This window comes from Carcharhinus amblyrhynchos, chromosome 2 (assembly GCF_965287045.1).
Source record: "Carcharhinus amblyrhynchos chromosome 2, sCarAmb.v2.hapA, whole genome shotgun sequence".
Classification (NCBI taxonomy): Eukaryota; Metazoa; Chordata; class Chondrichthyes; order Carcharhiniformes; family Carcharhinidae; genus Carcharhinus; species Carcharhinus amblyrhynchos.
The window spans coordinates 13,214,548-13,227,799 of record NC_137325.1 but is presented as its reverse complement, the minus strand read 5'-3'; the positions used below and the strand labels follow the sequence as shown (position 1 = coordinate 13,227,799).

At 48.8% G+C, this 13,252-nt stretch overlaps 1 protein-coding gene across 1 annotated transcript in view; it reads left to right on the top strand.

Moving 5' to 3' along the window:
* Positions 1 to 9,744, top strand: part of glb1 (galactosidase, beta 1) — a 74,030-nt gene extending 64,286 nt beyond the window's left edge. Inside the window, exon 16 of the mRNA XM_080202468.1 lies at positions 8,838 to 9,744. Coding sequence (XP_080058594.1) covers positions 8,838 to 9,107 — 270 coding nt within the window. The 3' untranslated portion in view covers positions 9,108 to 9,744. The remainder of the gene's footprint in view (positions 1 to 8,837) is intronic.
* The last annotated feature ends 3,508 nt before the right edge of the window (positions 9,745 to 13,252 follow it).

Below are 13,252 nucleotides of genomic sequence, written 5' to 3'. Positions count from 1 at the left end.
AGAGGTTTCAGTAATAATAAATGCTTGATTTTTCTCTTCCCCTCTCCTCTTGTGTCTGACTCCATCTTTACCCCAAAACAGGGGCATTGCTTGCAAGCAGCCTGTGCGCTGAGGTTACATTTGGAGTGGGCATGCGTGCCCAAAGTTGGCTGAGGAAAATGAACCCAGAAAGGAGGGCACAAAATAGCCGCCAGTTTTGAACTTTTCTGGTCACTGTCTGTCCCACAGCTATCCCCACGCTGGCTTTGGAAATGGAACACTTGCTCCTTAGGAGGTGGGAGGAGCCTTTGGATTGGTCTTTGTGGAGCCGGATGAACTCTGTACAGCTCCAATATACCCTCCCTGCTCTTATACTCTACAAGAAGTCTCACGACACCAGGTTAAAGTCCAACAGGTTTATTTGGTAGCAAAAGCCACTAGCTTTCGGAGAACTGCTCCTTTTTCAGGTGAGTGGGGAGTTCTGTTCACAAGCAGGGCATATAAAGACACAAGCTCAATTTACACAGTAATGATTGGAATGCGAGTCTTTACAGCTAATCAAGTCTTAAAGGTACAGACAATGTGAGTGGAGAGAGCATTAAGCACAGGTAAAAAGGTGTGTATTGTCTCCAGACAGGACAGTTAGTGAGATTTTGCAAGTCCAGACAAGTCGTGGGGATTATAGATAGTGTGACATGAACTCGAGATCCTGGTTGAGGCCGTTCTCATGTGTGCAGAACTTAGCTATCAGTCTCTGCTCAGCGATTCTGCGCTGTTGTGTGTTGTGAAGGCCGCCTTGGAGAACGCTTACCCGAAGATCAGAGGCCAAATGCCCGTGATCACTGAAGTGTTCGCCAACAGGAAGAGAACACTCCTGCCTGGTGATTGTCGAGTGGTGTTCATTCATCTGTTGTCATAGTGTCTGCATGGTCGCCCCAATGCACCTTGCCTCGGGACATCCTTTCCTGCAGCGTATCAGGTAGACAATATTGGCCAAGTTGCAAGTTGAAGGAGCAGCGCTCCGAAAGCTAGTGACGTTTGCTACCAAATAAACCTGTTGGATTTAACCTGGTGTTGTGAGACTTCTTACTGTGTTTACACCAGTCCAATGCCAGCATCTCCACATCTTATACTCTGTGCCATGGCTAATAAAAGCAAGTGTCCCATATGCCTCTGAATTTACTCTATTCACCTCTGCTGACTCCAGGGGTCTGGGGATAAGTACTCCAAGATCCATCTGTTCCTTGAAGCTTCCCCGTGCCCTGCCATTCATTAAATAGCCATTGAGTGGCTCATATAACCTTCTCATCTGTGAATTCCAACATTCCATATATATTGAGATAAACACTGTTATTGTAGCAAAGCTTGCTGAGATATGGTTTTATCGTGACTGTTGCTCCTTGCTCATTTGTTTAAACTCTATATAAAAGTTGGGGCTGGTCTTAAAAGGCAGGTTTAGTGGTCCACAGTCCGCAGAAAGACTCACATTCTAATCAGTATTCTGTAAACTGTGTGTGTCTTTATATGCCCTGTTTGTGATCAGAACTCCCCACTCACCTGACGAAGGAGCAGCGTTCTGAAAGCTAGTGGCGTTTTACTCAAATAAACCTGCTGGACTTTAACCTGGTGTTGTGAGACTTCTTACCGTGTTTACCCCAGTCTAACGCCGGCATCTCCACATCACTGAGCCTAAGCGCCAGGAATTCCTGGCAGAGGGATTCCCAATCACATTACCACAGAAAATGTTGTGCCGGCGTTGGGAGAATTCGTATCAGTTTATGGAAATGGCAGAGGGAAATTGCCACTGTAGTTTGCGCGTGTGACTCATCCCGATTAGTGTCAGGGGGATTAGTGGGATAAACATGAAGGGTTGCGGGGATGGGGCCTGGGTGGGGCTGTTGACGGTGAAGGCTCAATAGGCCAACTGGCTTCCTTCTGCACTGTAGGGATTCAATGATAAGTTGTTTATTGAGTACCTGCTAGATTTTGCATTAATGCTGGCAGTCCATCGACTGAGAGCACCGGAGATGTGTAATAGGGTGTGAGACTCAGTATTCTCCCATTACTCAAAAGGAGGGTGAGAAAGATGTTCTCGGGGGTTAAGTGTCTAGAAAGTCTTTTCAAAAGGTCACAGTCAGTACAATTGACTCATTTGTGCCCTTTACTCGTTCAGGCAATACACCCAGCTCTGGGGGGAAGTCCTGGGACTTAAATTTAAAGCAGCCAAGATACGGAGAATTGTCTGCTAAAGAAATGCTTCATTGCAGGCTTCCTGGGGTTGGTGCTAACTGGTGACTCCACCACGACAGGTGGAAGAAAAGGTCTGAGGGGGGGGAAATTAAAATTACAAAATTAGGAAAAGCTACCTGTTGCCAGCCTTGGAGTAGAGGATCATCACCCAGTGTATTGATATCCAACTCTCGAGATTGCAATATTTAACTCAGAGCTCCACAGTTCATTTGGTTGTCTGAGAGTGATGGGAAGGGGTGGGGGGGTGGGGGAGGGGGGTGGGGGGGGTGGGGGTGGGGGGGGTGGGGGAGGGGGGAGGGGGGGGGTGGGGGAGGGGGGGAGGGGTGGTGGGGTGGGGAGGGGGGGAGGGGTGGGGGGGGGAGGGAGGTGGGGGGAGGGAGGGGGGGGGGAGGGAGGGGGGGAGGGGTGGGGGGGGGAGGGAGGGGTGGTGGGGAGGGGGTGGGGGGGTGGGGGGGGGAGGGAGGTGGGGGGAGGGAGGGGGGGGGGAGGGAGGGGGGAGGGGTGGGGGGGGAGGGAGGGGTGGTGGGGAGGGGGTGGGGGGGGTGGTGGGGGGAGGTGGGGGTGGGAGGGAGGGGGAGGGGGTGGGAGGGAGGGGGAGGGGAGGTGGGGGAGGGGGAGGGGGGGGTGGTGGGGGGTGGGGGTGGGAGGGAGGGGGGGGAGGGGAGGGGGGGGTGGGGGTGGGAGGGAGGGGGGGAGGGGAGGGGGGGGGTGGGGGTGGGAGGGAGGGGGGGGAGGGGAGGGGGGGGGTGGGGGTGGGAGGGAGGGGGGGGAGGGGAGGGGAGGGGTGGGGTGGGGGTAGGGGGGGGGGGAGGGGAGGGGTGGGGTGGGGGGTGGGGGGGGAGGGGAGTGGGGTGGGGGGTGGGGGGGGTGGGGGGTGGGGGTGGGAGGGAGGGGGAGGTGGGGTGGGAGGGAGGGGGAGGGGAGGGGAGGGGTGGGGTGGGAGGGGGAGGGGAGGGGTGGGGTGGGGGGGGGGAGGGGAGGTGGGGGGTGGGGGGTGGGGGGGTTGGAATGGGTGGGTCACTAATTTAAATTTAATGGTGGCGAACCTTGGAAAAGTTGGCAGCTGAATGGTGACAGGAACCAACCAACTACGTTTTTTGGTAGCAATGTCTTTGATCTGGGAGGAGTACAAGTACTGGACGAGGGTGGGGTGCGTGGTTTGGGGAACACTCCCTTAGCAATCCCTTCACCAATCCCTTCACCAATCACAGTCCCTCCTCACCACAATGACATTCTGTGCCTATCCCAATCTTATCCCTCCCCGTGTCGATATTGGCCTTAAGTGGCTCAAAGCTTACCTGAATTATGGGCGAAGAGGGTGGCACAGTGGTTAGCACTGCTGCCTCACAGCTCCAGGAAGAAGCCAGGTTCAGTTCCAGCCTCGGGTGCCTATCTGCGTAGAGTTGGTACGTTCTCCCCGTGTCTGCGTTGGGTTTCCTCCGGGTACTCCAGTTTCCTCCCACACTCCAGAGATGTGCTAGTTAGGTGGATTGACCGTGGTAAATGTGCGGAGTTACTGGAGTGGAGAGGGCGTGTGGTCCTGGGTAAGATGCTCTTTCAGAGAATGGGTGGGCCGAGTGGCCTGTTTCTGCATTGTAAGGATTCTAAAGGCTCTGTGGAGGCATCTCACTGGGCACTGGTTTTGGCTGCCATTTTGTTCGCAGTTCAGGCGACAAGTAGACTCCATAAGCAGTCTGAACGCTCTTTCTGAAGTACCAACCACAGCACGGTGCCCTTCAATTCAGCCATCCCCAGCAACAAAGCAGCCAGAGGGGGGTTTAACCCACGCAGGCAAGTGAGGCTGCTATGGAAGACGTTAAAGATCAAGGAAGGAGGTGCCGGCCTGGGGAGCCAGAGAGGGGGAGGTGCGGGATCATCTTCGGTGGGACTGGAAGATCCTGTCAGCAGGAAAGGCCCTAAAATCCCACCAGCTGGTCTCTCCATCGCTGCATGGTGGAGAGAAGGCTACAACTCCCTGAAGACTGTGCAGCCAAAGCTAATGGGGCAGGGAGAGGCTGGGAGAGCGGTGGATGTGATTTGTCACAAATGAAATGCCAGAGGTTAGGGTAAAGGGTGAGAGTAGTGGATGTTGGCACCCTTACCCAATTCAGAAAGGAGACCTGTCCCTGTATCTGCCTTTAGCCCCTTGCTGCTGATCCCACCAAGTCTGTAGCCCTGTGAAATTGGCACTTTGGCCAGTGGTACCCGCAACCAGACTGAGTCATGGTGCGCACCATGAATGGTGAATCGAATCAAGACATTTCTTTCAGGATCATGCCAGCCTGTGTATTTTTACAGCATGATTCACACCTTCACGTTGTCACCTCCAGATCTTTGCAGCCAATGGATTAGGTTGGGTTCGTGGCGACAGTCACACTGCAGGTCAGAACTGCAGCCGGTATCTGTCCAGCTTGTTCCTACAAATGGTGCTGCAGTTATTTGGGTGTCGTTGTCCAAAGGTGGATTATTAACCAGAGATGTAGAAATAAAATAAAGTTTTATTTATCAGTCACAAGTAGGCATACATTAACACTGCAATGAAGTTACTGTGAGAATCCCCTAGTAGCCACACTCCTGCTCGGGTACACTAAGGGAGATTTAGCATGGCCAATGCAACTCACCAGCACGTCGTTTGGACTGTGGGAGGAACTGGAGCACCCGGAGGAAATCCACGCAGACACGGAGAGAACTCCACACAGTGACCCAAACTGGGAATCAAACCCGGGTTCCTGGCACTGTGAGGCAGCAGTGCTAACCACCGTGTCGCTCGCCCCCCCCCAAGATATCTTAATATTCTTAAGATATCGTTTGCCTTCACCAAAACAGCAAGTCCGAGCCTTAATTTCAATCACATTTAATAGGTAACGTTTGATTTGATTTGTCATTATTTTAGTTCAATCGGGCAGCATGGTCAGTGCAGGCTGGGAGGGCTGAAGAGTCTGTTTCTGTGCTGTAATTTTCTTTGTTCTTTATTATTGTCACATGTATCATACAGTGAAAAGTATTGTTTCTTGCATACTACACAGACAAAGCATATCGTTCATAGAGAAGGAAAGGAGAGAGTGCAGAATGTAGTGCTACAGTCATAGCTAGGCAGCATAGAAGGAGCTGTTCTTGAGTGGGCTGGTAAGTGTCCTCAGACTTTTATATCTCCTGTTAAATTGGTCTGTGAACGGAAAAGTAGCACTGGGTTGTTGTTAGTTTATACAGAGTCTTCACTGACAGCTGAACCCATCCATGGTGTGCGATTAAATGGTTAGGGAGCAACACGGTGTTGCAAGAGTGTTTGGTCTTTCAAGTGAGCGTGAAGCCGTGAAATTGCAGTTCCACGCCACAAACAAAGGAATTGGTTTGATTGAGTGATTTTTGTTGGATGTTTGGTGTGGGACACTTTTGGCTCACCTTATCCGCATAGTCCTCCACAGATCTCAAAGCTTCTTGCTGTCCTATTTCTGAACTATGTCCGTGTAGGAGGAGTGCGTTGCTAACCAACAACGCCTAGAAGATAAAAACATCAAAGTTCGCAGCTATGGCCACCTTCATTGCCGACGGCAATGCGGTGTTTACACTGCTCTGAGACTGGAGTTGTGGCTGCAGCAATTGGCCGATTTCAATGCCAACATCCTTCATGAAACTCAGACATCACTTACTTTGGTTGTCGCTGTAGAGGCAGGAAGAATGTTCCATCAACACACGGGGCAGATATAGTCTGCTGCTGAAAAGCCCTTCTCCTCCCTCTTCCAGCAATCTGCCCCACTTTGCGTGGCCTCTGCTCATTATCGGAATATAAGAACACTATTGGAAGGAGTGGGCAAAACCGAAAAAGAGGAACAAGCATGGTAATAAAGAACGTGTTGAGACACTAGAAAGAAAATCGAGGCTTAGAAGCAGTTTGGACAGGCGAGCTGAGAAACATCAAGGGACGGAAATTATTTATATGTCCTCTAACAATAGTTCCGGAGTAGAGCAGAGAATAATCAGAAAACAAAACAAACTATGCAGACATAAGGGGAAGTTGGTTCAGGCAGGTTGCAAAACTGTTAAAAGATGCGATGGTGGATAACAATGGTGAGTATTTAAAGAATTAATACATCACCTGCATCATTTTAGGGCACAAAAAAAACCATTGAAAATGTGACCTAGCTGTGCTACTGGGAAGAGATGAAAATGTCATATTAGATCAAAGGAAGAGACTTGTATTGTTGCCTCCCAAAAAAAGTAAAGGCTGGGAATTGAAAGGAGCTTAGAATTCAGTAAATGAGGACTAATGAATAGAGTGAAAAGGAATAGAGGATAGACTGGGAAGAGACACAAAAACAGATTGTAAATGTTTCTGTGAATGTATAATTTGGAAGAAATTAGTAAAGTAAATGTGAATGTAATTCTAATGGGGAATGAGGAAATGGCAGACCCTGAGACAGCTGTAACCTGTCTAATTCAGGGTAGGTTTCCTTCCAAGATACTGCCCCTGCCATCTCCATTTTAATGCTGAAATTTTCTGGCTATTTCCACCAGTGAGATCTTCCAGTCCTGCTGATGGTGACCCCTACAGGCGAGATTGCAGGACACACAAAACCCCTTAGACATCAGCGGGACTGGAAGATCCCACCGCCAGCCAATGGTGGGGGGCAGAAAATCCCACTCTAAGGCCAGAATTCTCCGACCTCACCTGTGGCTGTGATTCTCCAGTCCTGCTGCAGTGAGTGGAATTTTTGCTAAGCGCCAAAATTCTCCATTCTCGCAGGCAGCGGTAGCAGGGCAGACGAGACCTTTTTATTTATCCATTCGTGGGACATGGGCATCGCTGACTGGCCAGCATTTATTGCCCATCCCTAGTTTCCCTTGGCTGGGCTGTTTCAGAGGGCAGTTGAGAGTCAACCACATTGCTGTGGCTCTGGAGTTACGTGTAGACTAGACCAGGTTAGGATAGCAGATTCCCTTCCCTAAAGGACATTAGTAAACCAGATGAGGTGTTTGGACAATCGATAATAGTTTCACGGTCATCAGTAGATTCTCAATTCCAGATCTTTTTTTTTACTGAGTTCAGATTCCACCATCTGCCATGGTGGGATTCGAACCCAGCTGATTATTCTGGATTAATAGTCTATCCACTAGGCCATTGTCTCCCTGGAATCCTGGCCTAAATAGTTTACAACCTCCTGGAAATTTCTCCAGAAGACTCCCAAATTCCAGGTACATGTAGCATGATCTCCCATTAATCACTGGCCATTCGAGTGGGCAGGAACTCGGTGTGAATGTACACCATGGAGCCAAAGTCAGGTATTCAGGTGGAATCGAATATGCAGAGATGGCCAAGCAGAAGGTCACAGTCTCCTGTTTCCACCCCACTATTCATAGAACCATAGAATCGCTGCAGGGCTGAAGGAGGCCATTCAGCCCCGTTTTCCTGACTGATCACAGTTTTCCACTCAGGCCTATTACCATAACCCCACATATTTACCCTGCCAATCCCCTGACAATAGGGTCAATTTAGCACGGCCAATCAACCTAACCCACACATCTTTGGACTGTGGGAGAAAACCCACGCAGACACAGGGAGAACATGCAAACTCCACACAGTGACCCAAGCCAGGAATTGAATCAGGGTCCCTGGCGCTATGCCACCATGCCCCCCCCCCCCCCTTATTGTCACCGTTTGAACTTGTACCACACAAAGAATAAACTTCTATTTTTGTGTGTATCATATATATAATGTTTCAGTCTCTTCATGCCCACTTTGCAGCCAATGTGCGCCAGTCTGGTAGCATTGTGGTTATGTCACTGAGCTAATAATCCAGAAGCCTGAACTCGTAATACTTGGGTTCAAAGCCCAGCTGGCAGCTGGGGCAATTTTAATTCAGTTAATTAAGAGTCTGGTTGAAGAAGCTGGTATCTGTGATATCTACTGGATTGTGATAAAGACCCAGCTTGTGTATAATGTGGTGGAAGGTCATCCAGACTCGAAATGGGCGGCACGATGGCACATTGGTTAGCACTGCTAAACACATTAGCAGCTCCAGAGATCTGGGTTCGATTCCTGGCTTGGGTCACTGTCTGTGCGGAGTCTGCACATTCTCCCCGTGGTCTGTGTGGGTTTCCTCTGACTTCCTCCCACAGTCCAAAGATGTGTGGGTTAGGTGGATTGACCTTGCTAAATTGTCCCTTAGTGTCACGGGGTTGCGTAGGTTAGAAGGCTTAGTGGAGTAAATAGGTGGGGTTACGGGGTAGGGTTTAGGTGGGATTGTTGTCAGTGCAGACTCAATGGGCTGAGTGGCCGCCTTCTGCACTGTAGGGTTTCTATGGTTTCTATGAACCATTGGCTCTGTTCTCTCTCCCCGCATGCTGCCAGAGCCTCTGAGATTTTGCAGCATTTTCTGTTTTGTTTTTTGCCATCTATATGGTCCTTCAGGGAAGCAAATCTGGATTTGCTCTGGCTAATGCCCCATGAACCTATATGACTGGATCATCATTAACCAGAGGGTGAAACTCAGCCCGAGATGTCAGGTGTTTTCCCACTTTGTCAATTTGCATAGCGCCTGGTCTCGGGACTGTGAGGCCACCGATCGGGATCGTGAATGGTAAAAATGTTCCTTTGCATTTTGTTTCAGGGTCAGGTGTGGATCAACGGCTTCAACCTGGGTCGCTACTGGCCGACCCGAGGGCCCCAAATCACCCTGTACGTCCCTGCTCACATTCTCAGCACCTCCGCAGCCAACAACGTCACCGTGCTGGAGCTGGAGAGAGCGCCGTGTGGAGGAGCGCCGAACTCCAGCTGTGCTGTGCAGTTTGTCGACACCCCTGTTTTGAATGGCACCATCCACTCAGGCAGCGGATCTTTGAATGCTCAGAATGAAATGAATGTTGTCACCCTGATGTGAAGGGTCAGTATGTGAGAGCAGGGGTGGTTACTGACAATGCTGCCTGTTTTCCATGGAAGACAATGCTGTTCTATCAGTTCTTTTTCATTGCATTGACTCAAGCTGCTGATACATAACCAGTGTTGCAATCATAGAACCATCCTGGGAAAACACTGTACGGAGAGAGGACAGTAAGGATTCATTTGCACAGACCCGCGCCTTTCTCTCCACTCTTAAAAATGGTGAAAGCCCCACTAAGCCTTGAGAAGCCTTTCACTGGAGGAGCAGATAATGGCCGGAACATTACAACCATTCACGCTGGCGGGATTTTCCCATCCCGCCACGGTGAATAGAGATTTGGCCATTCCGCCAAATTCTGCGACCTCGCTGCAGCGGGAGTGTGGCGCGAACGGGCGGTAAGATCGCAGCCTATGTGTTTAAAAAGTAAAATCGCTCAAAAATGAGACTGCTTTTGAGGTGATGTGACACTGGTTAGATTAATACTTTTGTTCGATTTAAAAATGAGCTTCACAGAAAATCAGGGCACGGCTGTCAAGTTATCAATGAATGTAAGGAATAAATTCTGACTACTGTCAAACTTCCTCTTGCATTTTTAATGCAATAAACAAAAGTCTCCGGGATCTTTTTGTTCATCTGACTGTGCAAGTCTCAATGGAGTCTTTGATTGGAATCGAGTGGGCGGTCTGCAGAATGTTTCACATCTATTGCTGTCAGTTACTTCTTGCACAAGATGTTGGAGAGTAGACAGAGATAGTCAGCAAAGGACCTTACATCTGGTCCCACCGGTGAGGCAAGCTCTGAGACACAGTGACTCACACCTCCCATCCTCCTGTCCTCTTTCAACCTCAGGGAAACCGCTTTGGTAAAGTAGCAACTTCTAGTTAACAGAGCAAAAGAGATATAAACACTTCAAAAGGGGAGGTATCTTGTTTAATTTAGTAAAAAATCTCACAACACCAGGTTAAAGTCCAACGGGTTTATTTGGAATCACGAGCTTTCAGAGCGCCGCCCCTTCATCAGGTGAGTCACTCCACTCTCCACATCTTGCTTAATTTGTGTTTATTTATTAGTGTCACAAGTAGGCTTACATTAACAGCACAATGAAGTTACTGTGAAAATCCCCTAGTTGCCACACGTCGGTGCCTATTCAGGTGCACTGAGGGAGAATTTAGTATAGCCAATGTACCTAACCAGCATGTCTTTTTGGACTGTGGGAGGAAACCGGAGCACCCAGAGAAAACCCACACAGACACGGGGAGAAAGTGCAGTCAGTGACCCATGGCAGGAATTGAACCCAGGTCCCTGGCGCTGTGAAGCAGCAATGCTAACCACTGTGGTTGGAAGGATTAGTCAACAGTCACAATTAGATATTGGCACAATGACTGTTTGGGATGCCCTTCCCATGTTACTGGGATAGAAGGTTTTTTAATCGAAGCTGAATTAAGGTGGCAGATCATGGATGGGTTCAGTGTAGACCTTTCAGTGGCAATTCATTCCAGAGGGAATGATGAATTCTAATCAATGAAACACAGGGGAAGACCATTCACCCTGTGCCTGCGCTCTCCTTTGCAGTACAATCTATAAGTAATCCCACTACCTCATGTACAAATCTTAACCCATAGAATCGTTACAGTGCAGCTATGTGGCCCATCAAGTCTGCACCGACTCTGACAGAGTGTCTTACCCATGACCTCCCCTCTGTCCTAACCCACACATTTACCATGGCCAATCCACCTAACTTGTACACCTTTGGACACTAAGGGGCAATTTACTTTGGCCAATCCACCTAACCTGCATATCTTTTAGACATTAAGGGGCAATGTACCATGGCCAATCCACCTAGTCTGCATATCTTTAGACATTAAGGGGCAATGTACCATGGCCAATCCACCTAACCTGCACATCTTTTAGACATTAAGGGGCAATGTACCATGGCCAATCTACCTAACCTGCACATCTTTGGACACTAAAGGGCAATTTATCATGGCCAATTCCCCTACCCTGCACAGCATGTGTTCACAACCCATGCTGACAATATTGATCCAATTTCCCCTTTAAGAGGCCCAATGGTTCCTGGCATCGATCTGTGAAAGGCACTTCAGTCATTTGCTGATCAAGGTCAGGAATTCATGCAGTGCGAGCGATTGTGGTTGACATGGAATGGGGTTGTGCAGACCGGTTGGGAAGTCATTTTAGAGCCAGGAAGTGACACTCGTGGACCCTGTGTTGCAAAGAATTACACCCAAACTATTCTCGAGGAACGTTGGCCTCTTGCAGTACTGTCTGCACGGGGGCTACACCGTTACACATACGTGGCAACGTTTCTGTGCAGTTTCCCTCAACAATCACTCTCAATCCAATCTCTGAGGAAACATGACTGAATCTCCAAGGAGATTACCTTTGGTGAACTGGCTCTTGCCAGCTATACAGCCAGATAGATTTTCCCAATTTCACTGTTCGAAGATTAAGTAAAGGAGGAAAGAGAATACAACAGACTTGGTGAGGCATCACTCACAAAATTTATTGAATATTGCATATCCAAAACAGCAGCAATAAAAGAACCAGCATCTGCCAAACCGCCCATCATTTAATAATTTTATTTTATTTAGGCAGTGAGTCAATTCAGAACCAACCTCTCATTTACAATTACAGCCCGGCCAAGAGGCTAAAGCCACAGTAACAAGAGCTACACGACAGTGACAATATTGAAACACTAAAAACAACAAAAAACAAGTGAGCAGCGAAAGAGAATTGATGGGTTAGTAAGTCCAAGTATCAGTCCTAGAATAGAATCCCCACAGTGCACAAGGAGGCCATTCGACCCATCAAGCCTGCACCGACTCTACGATAGAGCATCTGATCCAGACCCTATTCCTGTAATCCCAGATTCTTACGGGGCTTATCCCCCTAACCTACACGTTTAGGGACAGAAAGGGGCAATTTGGCATGGCCAATCCACCTAACTTGTACATCTTTAGACTGTGGGAGGAAACCAGAGCACCCAGAGGAAACCCACGCAGACATGGGGAGAACGTGCAGAATCCTCAAAGACAGTTCACCCGAGGCCAGGAATTGAACCCAGGTCCCTGGCGCTGTGAGGCTGCAGTGCTAATCACCATGCCGCCCTCAGTCAACAGAGCCTTAACCCTTTGGCGAGAGGGATCCAAGGTAATAAAAGGCATTTGCTTCAGCTGTACCAGGTTGTACCCACCTCTCCAACTACATAATTCATCACATTTCTACCCGTCTTCAGCTGTAGCAGGTTCCTGTCACTGGAAACCACAGACTAAAGTTAATTAAAAGCAAGGACAGCACTCATTCCTGGAATGACCAATTGGATCAAGTTACGTGACCCCGGCTTATAAGAAGAGACAGTAAAACATAACAACGTTTTCAAATGGGCAGGTGTTTTCCCAAGCAAGATTCGATAAATTAACAGAAGCTAAAAAAGTTTAAAGTTTATTTATTAGTCACAAGCAAGGCTTACATTAACACTGCAATGAAGTTATTGTGAAATTCCCCTAGTCACCACCGTCTGGCGCCTGTTCAGGTCAATGCACCTAACCAGCACGTCTTTCAGAATGTGGAAGGAAACAGGAGCAACTGGAGGAAACCTACACAGGAAGAACATGCAGACTCCGCACAGATAGTGGTGACCTTTTGTGATCAGGGGTAGACTTTTTCCTATTAAACAGCCTAACCTTGGTTTTAGCTGAGTTCAGCGGAAGACAAAAACCAAAAGATGCCTGTTGTACATTTAGCAGAACTGAGTTGCAAATTTTGCAAAACAGAATGGATGGATGGACCCACAGAATATAATGCCGTGCTGACTCCAAGGTCATTGCCTTTGGAGGGAGGTGGCTATAATCAGAGATCGTCATGTCTGTAGAAGGGGAAGGATAGCATGGGCTTGGAGGGCCAAAGGGGCTGTTCCTGTGCTGTCCTTTTAGGAGAGGAGGGACAAGAGTGATAGGCACAACAGGAAATAAAGGATTTCAGCCAGAATAGTCAGGTAAAGCTTTGGATAGGGTGGTAGTGAAAAACAAAGTTCTGCTGGGAATCACCTGCAGAACAGGTGTCAGTGGCAATGCGAGGTGTGTGGGAAAGGTTATATGAGCGCCGAGATCAGGGAAGCACACAGCAAG